This window comes from Mesitornis unicolor, unplaced genomic scaffold, assembly GCF_000695765.1.
Source record: "Mesitornis unicolor isolate BGI_N332 unplaced genomic scaffold, ASM69576v1 scaffold21621, whole genome shotgun sequence".
Classification (NCBI taxonomy): domain Eukaryota; kingdom Metazoa; phylum Chordata; class Aves; order Mesitornithiformes; family Mesitornithidae; genus Mesitornis; species Mesitornis unicolor.
This window is the reverse complement of record NW_010166051.1, coordinates 32,397-46,504: the sequence shown is the minus strand read 5'-3', so window position 1 is coordinate 46,504 and position 14,108 is coordinate 32,397. Positions and strand designations below refer to the sequence as shown.

General features: G+C 40.2%; 1 protein-coding gene across 1 annotated transcript; it reads left to right on the top strand.

Moving 5' to 3' along the window:
- Positions 1 to 3,394: 3,394 nt before the first annotated feature.
- On the top strand, positions 3,395 to 6,258 carry CMTM6 (CKLF-like MARVEL transmembrane domain containing 6; the record flags this gene model as incomplete). The annotated part of the gene is made up of 3 exons (XM_010194847.1): positions 3,395 to 3,565; positions 4,464 to 4,562; positions 6,109 to 6,258. Coding segments are annotated over 3 exons (420 nt in total), but the record flags the coding sequence as incomplete, so codon positions are not given.
- Between the last annotated feature and the right edge of the window lie 7,850 nt (positions 6,259 to 14,108).

Sequence of the window (14,108 nt, the reverse complement as noted above, 5' to 3'; positions counted from 1 at the left end):
GTAATTCAGTCTTAAACATCTGCTCTTTTTCTGAGCTACTGACTTCCTATAGCAGCCCTGATTGTGCAGACTTACAGAATTAATATGGGCAGCCATCTGAATGAGAAGATTTTGTGCTGGGAGTACCAGTGCTGAGCATTTTCCCAGGCCTGTTGGAAACTTCATCCATCTCCTTTATTTTTGTAGCATTCTTTTGTAGCCTTTCGCTTATGAAATCTAGAAGCTTGACACTTGTGTAGAAACTTCCAATGGTAATGTCAGTATCAATGAATAACTTCTTGCTGGTAAGGGACAGATGAAGATGTTTAATTTCTGGTGTACATACAGACAGATAGGACTAATAATTAAAAAAAAAAAGATGAACTGCATTTCCAGCGATGCTTTTCCCTTTACAGCACACAGGATAGCAAGTGGTGCATGCATATGGCAAGAGGGGAGAAAGGTGGCAGCTGCCTGCTTTTGTCTTCAAGTGTTACCCTGGGCTTCAGGGTGAAAGAAAACCTGCCCAGAAGGTTTTAGCTCTCAAGAAAGTGAGGAACTACCGAGCTGCCCCTCTCCACTCATTACTGACAGCTCAGACAATAGCAGTAGTCATATTCTGGGCATTGGCTGCTAGGGATACATGGGATAGGTGTGGAGGAGGCAGATGTACAAATAAAACAGAAGGAGCTTGGGCTTCTTCATGCGAGCCTTTAGAGGTCTGCACTTATCCCAGGACTAACGCTGGTGGACAAAGGTGGATCTCTAGCAGAACAGTTCTTGGGAAGCTGAATGAAATGTGGGATCCCCTGACTTGTTTAAAGCGGCTCATGTATTTATACTGTATCTAAGATTGGGATGTTACTAGAATGCAGATGAATAATAGAGTCAATAATCTTTCGGCTAGGAAAAAACTACTTGCTATGTTATGTAGCTGTAACTATATAAACTGAAGTTAGGAACTACTCTTCAGTGGCATTTAAGGGGTTTTTTGGGTTTTTTTGGGTTGGTTGGTTGGTTTGTTTGGTTTTTTTGTAGTAGGTCAACAGAGTAATAATCCCTTTAGTTTCTCATAGTGGTTTCAAGAAGCAAGATAAGAAACCCAAGCAGAACTCTATGGCAACTGATAAATGTGCTGTTGGTACACTACTTTGATCAAAGTTCTTCAAGCCAAAGTTTTTTAATGATGTACTCTCTTTTGTTATTCAGCCTCTTAATAAAAAATTGACTATTGACTTGGACATGTCCCACGTAGGACTCCACTTGGTAAATCTCATTTATTTGACACTGAGCCCTTTATAGCTACTTTTTGTGTGTCCTTTTTCCTACTTGTTTGTACACTCAGCAGAGAGGGCTTTGTCAGTTATTTAGATCATGTTATCAATATCTGGGCATATAAATTCTTTCAAGGGCAGGTTTATTTACTTTCTGTTCTGTTTCATCCCAGGTGAAAGTGATGGCATTCACTTTTCAGTGCTGACAGAAAGAGCTAGAACTATACATGAAAAAGTGTCTCACACTTTAGCTGACCTTGTGGAAAACGTGAAATTTAAAGTCATTGGATGCAGCTGTAAGCAAATCTTTTAAAACGCAAAAAAAAGTCCCTTAAAAATTGGAAATTCAGAGTTCAAACCATTCCTGGGATGACGATTGTAGTCAGTGTTTTAGGTGCAAAGAATACTGAGAAGTTTGCCTTGCGAGCCGCTGTGGGAGAGAAGGGAAGTGTGTGGAGGCCTGATACAATACTGCAGTTTTCCAGCCCAGGTTCTTTCTGTCTCTGAGATCCTGTTTACTTTGTATAATTGCAGGATATTCAAACCATGATGTTTTGAAGTGCCCTTCTGAGGTGTGGCGTAGCGGGGGGAATTTATGGTTCCCAGATGCTAAATTGCTGTTCTTATTTTTACTGTCACAAAACTGAAACCGAAGGCTGGTGGTTGTTTTCCAAGAATAAGGTGCAGATGAAGCATCTGCAGTTGCTAATAACTGAAAAATAACAATTCTGAATTTTAGAAAGAAGTTTTTAATTTTTTTTTAAAGAAGAACTGTCAATCTCATAATTTCCCATACAGTCGTATTAAAAATAGGGTCATCATTCGCTCAGTTCAAGAAGGACAGGGAATTGCTTTAGAGAGTCCAGCGCAGAGCTGGAGGAAGATGATTGAGGGAGTGGAGCATCTCCCTTACAAGGAGCGGCTGAGGAAGCTGGGTCTCTTTAGCTTGGAGAAGAGGAGACTGAGGGGTGACCTCATTCATGTTTATAAATTTGTAAAGGGCGAGTGTCAGGAGGAAGGAGCCAGGCTCTTCTCTCTGATGTCAAATGACAGGACAAGGGGAAATGGGAGAAAAGTGGAACACAGGAGGTTCAACCTGAACATAAGGAAAAACTTTTTCACTTTAAGGGTTACAGAGCACTGGCACAGGCTGCCCAGAGAGGTTGTGGAGTCTCCTTCTCTGGAGACGTTCAAAACCCACCTGAACGTGTTCCTGTGCAACCTAGTCTAGGTGATCCTGCTCTGGCAGGGGGGTTGGACTGGATGATCTTTCGAGGTCCCTTCCAACTCCTAATATTCTGTGATTCTGTGATCCTTGTATCAGTCTCCATTTTACGACTGAGTCTGATAACTACTAATGGTTTTGGTTTTATTTGGTGAACCACATGGATCTGTAATCCTGTGTCAGCTTTATGGGATGGACGAAACTAGCAAGAAGTGGCCAAAATGAGAGAACATTTAAATAATGCAGTATTCTTTCTTGTCCAATAAAATAGTAGAAAATCCAGCAGCAGATGTGTGGTTACTGTACAGGAATTAACTCATGTTCTTTCCTCAAAACATATTGTGGCAGGAAGATGAACATAAACTTCTGCATAGCTTAAACACTGTCTAACATAGCTTAAACATAGGTTAAGTTTTGGTTCCTACAAGCACAGCTAAGCTGCTGTTGTTACTGGGTCACAAGCACATGAACTATGAGCTGCACGTACTTTCACTGAAGTTTATCAAGCGAGGTAGCATCGGCTGTGAACTTACAGGGAGGTGTCAATGCCATCCAGTTTCCTCCTCCACGCTGAACTGAAATTCATTTAAAATTAAGTGCAGTTGTAAGTAGTAAGCAATAGAGCATGTTCCAACTGGCAATTGCACAAAACCACAAATCAAGAATCCTCACTGTCTACTTGAGGTGTGTGCTCAGCTTACATGTGTGTAGTTTGTTGACCAACTTTAACAGCAGGTGTAAACTGTGTCACTGTAGAATTATTTCTGCCTATAAGAAATTAGTGCAGAATTTTACTAGGTTTGTTGTAGACTGAGGATTTTCCTTACAGCTGTCTTTATTAATGTTCATATCAGCAATGTCTATTTGCTGGAGATATTAGATCCAACTCAAGCATTTTTTTTATTTGCAGGTTCTCTCTCTTCTGGCTTTTATTTTTGAAGAAATTGTGGAGGAATGTATTGCATGTGGTGGACTTTATTTCTTTGAATTCACAAGCTGCAGTGCCTTTCTTTTGAGCCTCTTGATCTTGTGTCTGTATTGTACTGATGTGTATGAAACACTGGGTGAAGATAAAGTACAGAAAGTGGTAAGGAATTTTTTTTTTTTAAACCAAACCATTTCTTGCAAGTACTTGAAGACTACTGTGGATAAAAAGGCTATGCAGAATGAATGTCCTTTTCTTCTCTATTTGAAGGGCAGATTCAAGTAGTTTAGTTAAAAAAATGAGTCAACTTTGAGAATCCCTTTTATATTGACAACTTTTCCAAAATTATCATGCTAGTTACCTGCAGGATTTTAGGACTTGTGTGGAAGTCTTTCATGCAGACTAATACTACTGGCATAGTCATTGCATATGTGTACGTATACAGAACACGGTTTACTGCCAGCCTGATACTTGTACCTTGCCTGTTTACCGTATCTGTATTCCTACTTAGATGTAGTCTACCTCCTTTTTGGCAGTTACCATACTTGATACAGCTCATGCTCTTATCTTTCAGAAGATAAAGCAGTGGCACAAAGTTGCTCTGTAACATCGGTAAGAATATTATAGTGTCTTATGAGCGTCCCTTCCTATGTGTCTTCAGAGCAAACAGCAGGGTTTTTTTACGTCAAGGTACAGATAAGGGAGTGTAGTAAGAGATGTGAATGAGCACGTTTACTTACAGGTTTCTGATTTGCTAGGTGTTTTACATAGGGAATGATGCTAGCATACTTGACTTCAGCCTGAATTTGACTGTGAAAGCAGTTAGATGAAATTAATTAAATACTTTAAGAAGACAAAAACAACGTAACCTTAAATAGTTTATAACGTTGATTGTTGTTGGGAATATAGCTGTAAAATATATTTTCTGAAGCTCCAGGTAGCACCAGAGTTTCAAAGCATAAATTCACTGGCAAATTAACTCAGCTGCTGTTATGATGCTTGTTCTTTTTCAGGTAGTATTACCTACAATTCTGTAACATTTTTTTTTATATATTTGCAGAATTTTTGGGCAGTGCTAGGCGTAGGTGTGGTTTTTGTATTAGCATCAGTAGTGTTTGCTGCGACCAGCTTTGGACTTGCTTTTGAAAAAGCTGCATGCGTAAGTCTTAAAATCACATTATTTACTTTGTATTTACCTTGTATGTTAATTTCTTGTCCAAGTTTGTGGCTTGCTTCTGGGTCTCTCAAACTTAACTGTCTTGGTTCTGTATTACTCCCTATCATCTGTCACTGTTCTGACGTTGCCCTCAGCCACAGCTCCCCTAGTTCTCTGATAGCCTTTCTCTGAAACACCTACTTTTTTCTTCAATTGTCGTTCCATGATACCACCATCTCACAAAGTTGGCAAGAAACCATGTCTTTTGCCAGGCATTATAAAGCATATGTGGAAAATGCTGACTTGCAAAGGCTGTAATAAGAGCAGCAGTTTCCTCAGTGAAAGAGTTAGAAGAGCAACAGGGCATGCAGCTCCCAGGGAACACTGGAGAGGCTCAGGGCAAGGCACTGAAGAGGCTTTGGGAAGCTGTGCATGTCGTAATTCCGCACTTCTTTAGAATAACCTTGGGATTGTGAATATGTGGGTTTAAAAGATCAAATTTTTATTTTCTTATTGAATGAGAAAAGGAGTTAGAAAAGAAAGCTTTGGGGCAAACTAGTTGTGTAAAATTTAGGTAAAAGTTAGAAAAATGCATGTGCTTCCATGTTTGAAAGAAGCTGCTGAAACCAACCTTCTCCTTATTGCTATCTTGCCATGACTAATAATGAAATGTCATTAACAAAATGTCATTTCATCCCCCCTTGCTGAGCCAGTAAGGACTTGCTTAGGCTCTGCAGATTTTACCTCCCTTATCTCTCTCTCTCTTATCTCTGCAGATCTTATCTTCCATATGTTACTTTTCTTCTTAGTCCCTTGAATCAGCAGCCATCTCTTGGATAAATACTTTATACCACCAATGCCATGCTTCTTTAATAATTAATTTTTGCAATAGAATGAATATACTTTTACTATTAAGGGCTGATTAGAACATGTTGTACAGTTCAGGCTTGATTAAGAGAATGAGAACTGTAAAAAATTTTGCATTACATGTGCTAGAATTATGATTTCTGATCTATTTAAGGAGGACTGTAATCTTAATGTATGTGTGTTACTAACATGTGTAAATAGTCCAGCAAATAATGGGCTGAGAGAGCTGGGGTTGTTCAGCCTGGAGAAGACTCCAGGGGAACCTTATGGCAACCTTCCAATACCTGAAAGGTGCCTAGGAGAAATCTGGGAAAGAGCTGTTCACGAGTGCATGTAACAGTAGGATGAAGGGTAATGGTTTTAAACTACAAAAGGGTAGATTTAGGTTGGATATTAGGAGAAAGTTCTTCAGTATGAGGGTGGCAGATGACTGGAACAGGTTGCCCAGAGAGGTGGTGGAGGCTCCATCCCTGGGGATGTTCAAGGTCAGGCTTGATGTGGCTCTGAGCAACCTGACCTGGTAACAGTGTCCCTGCTCACTGCAGGGGGTTGGACTGGATGATCTTTAAAGGTCCCTTCCAACCCAGTATGTTCTATGATTCTGTGAAATCTCTCCAAACAATGTTAGAATACTGTTAATGTTTGTATATTTTAAAATTATATGTTCTTTTCACTTTCACAGGTGTTTGGATTTTTTGCAAGTGGTGCATTTTTGGCTGAAATTATTACAGAGTATTTTCACAGTCGGAAACGAAACATTAACGGATGCTCTGAAAATCCTGCCAACACTCAGGGTGCCACAGAAAATCAGCCACTGAATAAACAAAGCTAACTTTCTGGAATCTTTTTTCTTTTGAATGGAGCAAAGTAAAATGAACTTTCAGTGCACTGTAGGTAGCAACTTCTGTCTCCTCCTTCTAATCAATTCTGTACACATTGCTCATCACAAATTTGTATCAATCCTTAGGTCAAGTAATGGCATCTTAAGCATAATCTTCTAAGGTAACTGCTTCTAAGATCCTGCTTAATAACGGGTCCTGCCACCTGTCCAGGTGACATACACTAAAAAAACTTGTGTTTAAATAGAATAACTTAAAGACAACAGTGTGCTGATTGGATTTTTGACAGAGGTGACTAATAAAGGTTAATGTGTGATGCATAAATTCTGAGTTGTACCCTAAAGATATTTTCTGTATAAATGGACTGGATGCTTCTGTTATGAGTTGTAAATTAACGCAGGAGAATTCGTTCTTGTACTTACTGATCAAACTGTGAATGTAAAAGGGATATCTAATTGAAGCCTTAAAGAAATGCTTATCTTTATGTAAGGGGCTTTGTTTGGTTTTTACTACTTACATGTCTCAGTTCTGTCTGTGGAGATCAGTGTAATCCATGGAATAACAAGTGTAGGGATTTTATGGGGAAGGTAATGTAATGGTGTATTAAGGAGACAGTTTTGCACCCCATGATCATCAAAGTTTGGACTTGTATGCCAGAATCTTCTTTCAGATTGTTTCGAAAGCTATGAAAGTTGCAGGAAGAAACGTGAAAAGCCCACCAGAAGAGGAAAAAGATGAAGAATCAGTATTTTCACAAAGTAATCCAAAAAGTGGCAATCTGCACATCGATGCAAAAAAAGTTACAGCATGTCAGTACTATTCACATTGGTAAATATTACTTGCAAGGTTAATACCATATGCAGCATGTTTATGCATTGTAAATGGTAAGTTCTGCCAGGATGGTTATGGACCCTGCCATTTTCTTTGTTTATAAATATGGCAGTAGCTTGATACTATGTCAGTTGGGAAACAGGTAAATAAGCACTTGTACCCTTGATTTTTCTTAAAAGTGACAGGCTGTAGGACTGCAAGAAACACTACTAGTGCATGTATCAGACAAGTGACAGACATATCAGACCAGATGTTGATGGGTGTAAAAGAAATGAAGTGGTGAAAAGGCCTTTTTCAGATGTCTGAGGTAGAAGCAAGACTGCTGAACTTCACTTAAGAGGAAAGCCTTCCAAAGTAGGGCAAATTGCTGTAAGCAGGGAGATGTTCCAAAATACCAACGCAAATGAGAAAAAGCTGATTATGCAAAAACAATTCTTGTTTGAGTGCTCATGATATTTGCTGTCTTCCAGGCACTAACTCCATTTCATCAGTACCCTAGTGTGACAGATTTGTAGTCCTGTAACCTGTTGTGGCAGCGTTGAGACTAAGCCCTCCAGAAGTGGGCTGAGCAAGCTTTATTTGGAAAAGGACTGTGAAAGAAGGTCAAAATTTTTTTCCAGCACTGCCACTTTCTGAAGAATGTGAGTTTGTGACGTTCTTTCTCTAAGCTCTAAGACTTAAGCCTAACACTACACTTTGCTTGGAGGATGTCAAATGTTGACAGGTGGTGTGAAGCATCAAGTTTAAGCTGTAGCTTGGTTTCAGAGCCATGCATAAAAGGAATACTTTCCTTCATAGAATTTCCTGCTTTGTGAAGAAGAAATGCTCTTTGGACTGGCTTTTTTTCCTGTGTATTTGTTAGTGTCCATTTGCACTAAAACCTGATCTCAGTGTAGGTGTACGGAGTTTGCTGTAGCTGTCTCTGAAAACTGGGAAGATTAGAGGTGTTTTGTTTACAAGCAATGTTATTGGAAATTCTACGGAATTTGTTTTCACATCAAAATGTCTGTAGTCTCTAAATCTGGATCTATAATTAAATGCTGTAAATATAGTATAGGAGTAACAATATGCTGCTGATATTTATTAGGCAGTGCAGCATCATGGCGGGACTTCTAACTTGAGGTGATTTTTCCTATTATTTCTCTCAGCTTGAAAATATGTGAATAGAGTTCTGCGTTTTGGTTGTTTTTTCTCTAGACTTTTCCCCACCCAGATGGTTTGTTATTGGTGTCCACTCCTGAATTGGAGACACTGGTACCAAAAGAGATCTGTAAAGTCATCTCTCTACCTTGGCCTTCCTATCTACTCCTGATACTTAACAGAGAAACTGAAGTACAGAGCAAGTTATTTTAATGAAAAGGTGCCACAAGGAGTTGGTGTCAGAAGAAGTGACTTTGACTGAGATCTTCTGACTCCCATGATCTGTTAGGCCTTTTGAAACAAATACTGCCAACCTCTGCAGGATGATTTTATGGATTCTCCTGCTATGTACATCCTGGCATCCCTGGCATATTTCAGGCTGTTAGAATGAGTGGCTTTTGTCATGTTTTTGTTTTCATTTTAGCTGCTGCAGTTAGGACTTTATACCCATTTTCACTGACTGACTGATCCATGCACAGATTTGAGGATCAGATTCCATCTCTTATGGAAAGGGAGGCAAGTGTTGCCATCAGCAAATGAAAAGGACAAACAGTAGTCTTTGGGAAGCCAGTTAGTTGCTTTCACATATGCCACAGGCATTTACTGATAGGAGAAGTCCTGCTGTTCTGTAAAGCTTTACATAGCGCTCCATCCCAGATACTGTCTAGCTGGCATTAATCTGTCACATAGTAGTTAAATACTAGGAGCAGATGAACCACATAGTGGTTATCGGTTTAAGGCAATTGCTAAATTGTTTCTTCCAAACCAGTTGTTGGCTAACAAAATAGTTTCTGCATGGTGCTACTATTAATCTTAGGTTTGTACACATGAGGTGTTCTTTTTGTCCTGTTTTCAAACAGTTGTGAAGCGGGTTTGCTGGTGTATATGCTGTTCTCTGCTTCTGGAAGGTCGTTTCCTTAACTGCTGTATCAGGTTCCCAAGATAAAGGAGCAGGTGTGCGTCCCTCCTAACGCCTCTGCCCTCCCAGGCTATGCGGGGGAGAGACTTCCTTGCTGCAGCAGCTGAGCAGACTTGGATCCAGGTTTTGAGTGTCTTTTAATTAGACTGATCCCGGAGAACGGCATTGGAGCCGGATTAAACGTCTCATTTTGCAGGAGCTCTGCGCTTGTGGCTGGATGTCTCTCACCCATCCCATGCTCTGTCAGCAAAGCAGTCTGCTTGGTTCCCAGCCTGTTTCTGATGAAATCAGGCTGCTTTATTTAAACCAGCTATTTAAATTGCTTACATTAAGTTGGCTGATTTTGACTAATGTGGATTAGGGATTGTTCAGGAGAGTGGTGGAACTTCTGGCACAAGTGCTGTTAACAAGCAGTTGTTTTATAGAGTAAAATCTTTTGTTTGCAAAGCAACCATCTCTGTACAATCTTAACTGGTAGTAAAACCTGTGGAAAGAAGCAACTGGCCTGGTATATCTACATAGGGATAGTCTTCTCCCTCCTTCACCATGGTGTCTGGAAGTGGTGTTGAGAGCCTGCTCAGACACATCAAAAGCTTTCATCTTTTCCAGTTGAGCCTGTCCAAAACATATTTAGAGGCTGTGCACCCACTTTCAGGCTTTGTTTACAGTGCCTTAAGAATCAGTGCAGGGTATTCTCCAGGACATGTGAGTACTTGCTGTTAAGTGGCTGGACTGTAAGTTTCTGCTCTGAAAGTCTGTATGTGCGTTGTGTAGACCATGAAAGTTAATTTTAGTGTTTGGCCTGCATCAAAATCACAATGCTACCAGTGCCCTTTGGGTTCAAACTGTGTAAAGGAACTGCTTGCACACTCTGAAGGAACTGCTTGCACACTGTGCTGAAAAATAGCAGGGAAGGGTTGTGGTCCATTACAATTAACTTCTACCTTTGCACTCTCCAACTTGAAGAAGTGAGCTGTCTCACATAATTCTCTGAGCTCTGCACAAGATGTTTTTGCATAATGGCCGTCCTGGTGATCCTCATTCCAATTTGTGCAATAAAAATACCAAGCTTTCTACACTGAAGGGAAATACTTTGTGACATTTTTGAAAGGTTATATACAATTTTAACAAATCAAGATGCTGGTAGTTCCTTTAAGATGAAAATTCATCTTTATTTTAGTCTACTGCTGTAAACATAAGCAGATCTCTAGATGTTAAATTTTGTGCTGTTCAGAACTATCTATCACTTTTAATACCTTTGAGAATTTAAGTGACTTTTAATGATTATTAAATCAGGGTAATACAGTAGTTTAATATATATAAAATAAAAATTTTATACAGTCTTGTTGCCAGTGTTGCCTTGAATTTCCATTTAAATAATTTTGAAGTGCCTAAATATTTTTTCCATTCTGAATCTGTGGTCCTTTTAAATGTATTATGCTTTTTTTGGTCTTAAGAACTTCCTAAAATATTTTGTAATAATTTTTTCAAATAAAATATTAGTAAATAACTTCAGTTTTTCTCATTTCTGGTGCAATGATCGGGTGTTGCTATGTAGTTCTCCCAGAGCAAACTGTAGGAAATAACATCATTTTCTGTTCCTAGTTTGGAGGAAAGAGCTTGCATTGTGTTTGCCTGTTACTAGGGAAGAGGGTCCAACTTGCAAAGCTGCAAGTTTCCAGGAGGAAAGGTCTGATAAGGTCAGTATTGCCTGATACCACAGGGTCAAACCAAACTAGTTTGCGATAGCATCTACACCTACCATAGTCTATAGGTTACTGTGACAAGTGTATTTCAAGTGGTTGAGGGGGAGCTGCTGGATCCTTTAAAAATGTTTGTCCAATTGTCAGTGGCAGCGGGCAAGGAAAAGGAAATAAACCTGCATGCTTTCTGGCAGGGCAGCTTTTTTGTTTCATAACGCTACAGACTGCTTATTACCTGGTGGTGATCTTGTAAACAGGAGGACAATGGCACTTTCTTCATTGTCGGCACTGAAATTGGAATGCCAGGGTATGTTTTTCTTTGTAACGTGACATTAAAGGTGAAATGGTCTCTTTGATGAAGTTGCCAGAGGTAACTGTAAGGATTCATAAGGGAAAAAGGTCTCTAATGCTTTTAATTACATTTGAGAACTAGATGCAAGAAAACAATCGAGGCAAAATATTACATTAAATAAGCATGCATCAGTGGTGGATTTGCACAGCATGAGAAAATAACTCAGAAGTCCTAAGAAAGATTAATAAAGACCTAATAATCTGGAACATGACCACACAATTTTAAGTCCTGTTATTGCTAGAATCTACCACCTTTCTCAGGATCGTAATCCAAGTTATCTCACTGTAAATTATCAGCCTAGCACAGCAGGCTGGTAGGCTGCAGCTTTCCTGTGTGAGTGCACAGGCACTCCCTGGTCATTGGTCTGTGCATCCATTGTTCAAGGCACATCCCACTTCTCTTGCTTTCAGGTGGGCCTTCTCCTTACAGCAAGGAGCACGACCAGACACCCGTTTTATTGCACAGCCTCCTTCGTGTCATCAGGCAGGAAGAAAGCAAGGTTAACGACTTGGCTGGGCTTTGGGTTTGACTTCTCTTTGGATCCAGAATAGCTATTATTTACCCGCTAAAGAAAGCCCAAGGAAGGCCAAAAATGTGTTTTGCTGCTGTGCACAGGAATCTGTTGAGAAGCTGCAGTAGAGAAGTTTGCCCACAAGAGGGCAAAGATGATCCTATGATTGAAATTATTTAGTCTGGATGACTTCGCCTCTCCCTGCCTGTATTTTCACAGGAGCTGAAGCCCCCTTGCCCGCTTCTTTTGTCAGTGTGGCTATAAATTCAACTGTGCATTTTAGTGATACCGTTTCCAGTCCTTTGCTTATTTCTCGAAGTGTAGCCTGGAGGTTTTTTGATAATGTAATCTGATCAATATTCTGTCAAGGAGATCCTTTACCTAAGCAGTTTGAAAGGGTTTTACTTTTATTCCTTTTGTTTTGTAACCTGCCAAGAGATGTTTTTAACAATTCCTTTTTATTGCAAAGTCAAGCTTCAGTTGCATGACTACATCTGCACCTATAACACTGTACTGCAGCTTTGAAGATTGTTGGTGGTCTGTACAACACTGTGGCTTTCAATGGAAGGTCTGTGGATCACGGATGGGAGAAGAAAGAAATGGGGACCATTTCCTGGACTCACAGGAACTTAAATGAGAGAAGCTTATTATTAAAAAAAATCAAATTACACATGCTGGAAAAATTTCAGGGTCCACAAACAGAAATGTTGGCAACCATAGCCGTAAAGCATGCCAGACAGGGCTTCCTGCAATTCTGGTCCTCTCCAGGCACCCCAGCGAAACTTGCTTTGACCAACCCGTGTGTCCTGATTACTCATTCAGATTGTTTCTTATAACCTATTATCTCTTGGCTGAATATTAGAACAGGACTGGGAAAATAAAACAGACTTGGCTGTTTTGAAGTTGGCAAGTCCTGAGGTGAGAGTCAGGGCTTCACAAGGAGGCAACAGCATAAGCACATTCTTCCATAGCATGACTCATGTGCAGCCAGATGAGGACAGCAAACATCTAGTGCCTGTTGCTAGATGTGCTGCATGAAAGGATGTAGTTTTCTGCAGTGCTAAGTTTGGGGTGTACTTCAGAACTCTATTTCTTTGTACTCCTCACATGGAGTTACTGAAAGCATGATATTGTAAGACAAAAGCACAAGAAGTTACTACCATAGGCTCTACCCTTGCTTAGAGAACAGTGGAATGTTGCTCAAAATAATGCAAGTCTGTCTGCACTACAGCCTTTCTTTCAACTGCTTCCTTTGCACCAGCTGCTGCTTGACCAAAAATGTCAGTGCAGCCACAAGTCTGAAATCCCTGTTCAGGTGGAGCTGTAGGTAAGGAAGGGACAGTTACTTAATTGTTCTGTGGTCTCTGCACACTGCTAACCAAAGATGGTTACCATGCTATGCTGGTATAAGCAACAAGGCATCCTCAGAAAGAAGGACACACTCTCACCACTTGTATTTTTATTGTGTACACAACAGCCATTTTCACTCTCCTATGCCTGTCTGCTCTGTTTGAAAGGCTGCAGATCACTTGTTATTGATAGTCACATTGCTAAAGCCCAGCTTCCCATTCCTCTCCCTCAGCTCTAAACTAAACCTCTCTATCAGTGCCACTCATAGTGACAAGATCTTTGCCTGCTGGTTTCTCAAATCAGCTGGGATAAAGTGGCTATGGAGGTGTATCTGAGGGGGTACAATACAGCTCTACAAACAACTGTCTTGTTAACGTAAGTCTGTTTTCTGCTTCATAGTCCTCTTGCTAAGAAAGGCTTGTTTTATGAATGAATGTTGTCCTTGACTTGATACAGTTGGTTTTTTTAATTGTAAATGCTTGTTTCTGGCAATTGTGCCTCTCATTTGAGGGTAACAAGGGCATAATTATTCAGCTCTCATGCATCACAAACTGCTGAGCATGAGGTATTAATGGAGTGCTTTGCTGCCACCATAGCTTAATAGCTACAGCTGCGGCATTGTGCCCTTGTTTGGCTGGGGTTCATGAAAAAGGGGGATGCAGATCATTAAGTTTTATGTTAAGAGTGATTTACAGATGTAGAAATAACAGTAGACTGTGCTGCATGGACAAAGCACTTCTGATTTAAAAGCAGCTATTACACCAGCAGAGCTGTGATTCTCACTCATGGCAGTACAAAGCTACCAGCACCAGGTCTACCTCATACAATCCCCAAATATTTTAGTAACGGAAAGTTGTGTTAGCGTAATTGTGTGCTGGCAGGGCTGCACTGGTGGAGAGTCGGAAATCATATCCTACCTACCGTCACAGCTGGCTGGCAGATGTAATAAAAAGATGGATACTTTGAGGTAATTTACAACTCCTGGCCTGGTCTCTTCCCATCTACATAGCTATCACATTAGCTCTGTTAAGTGCTGA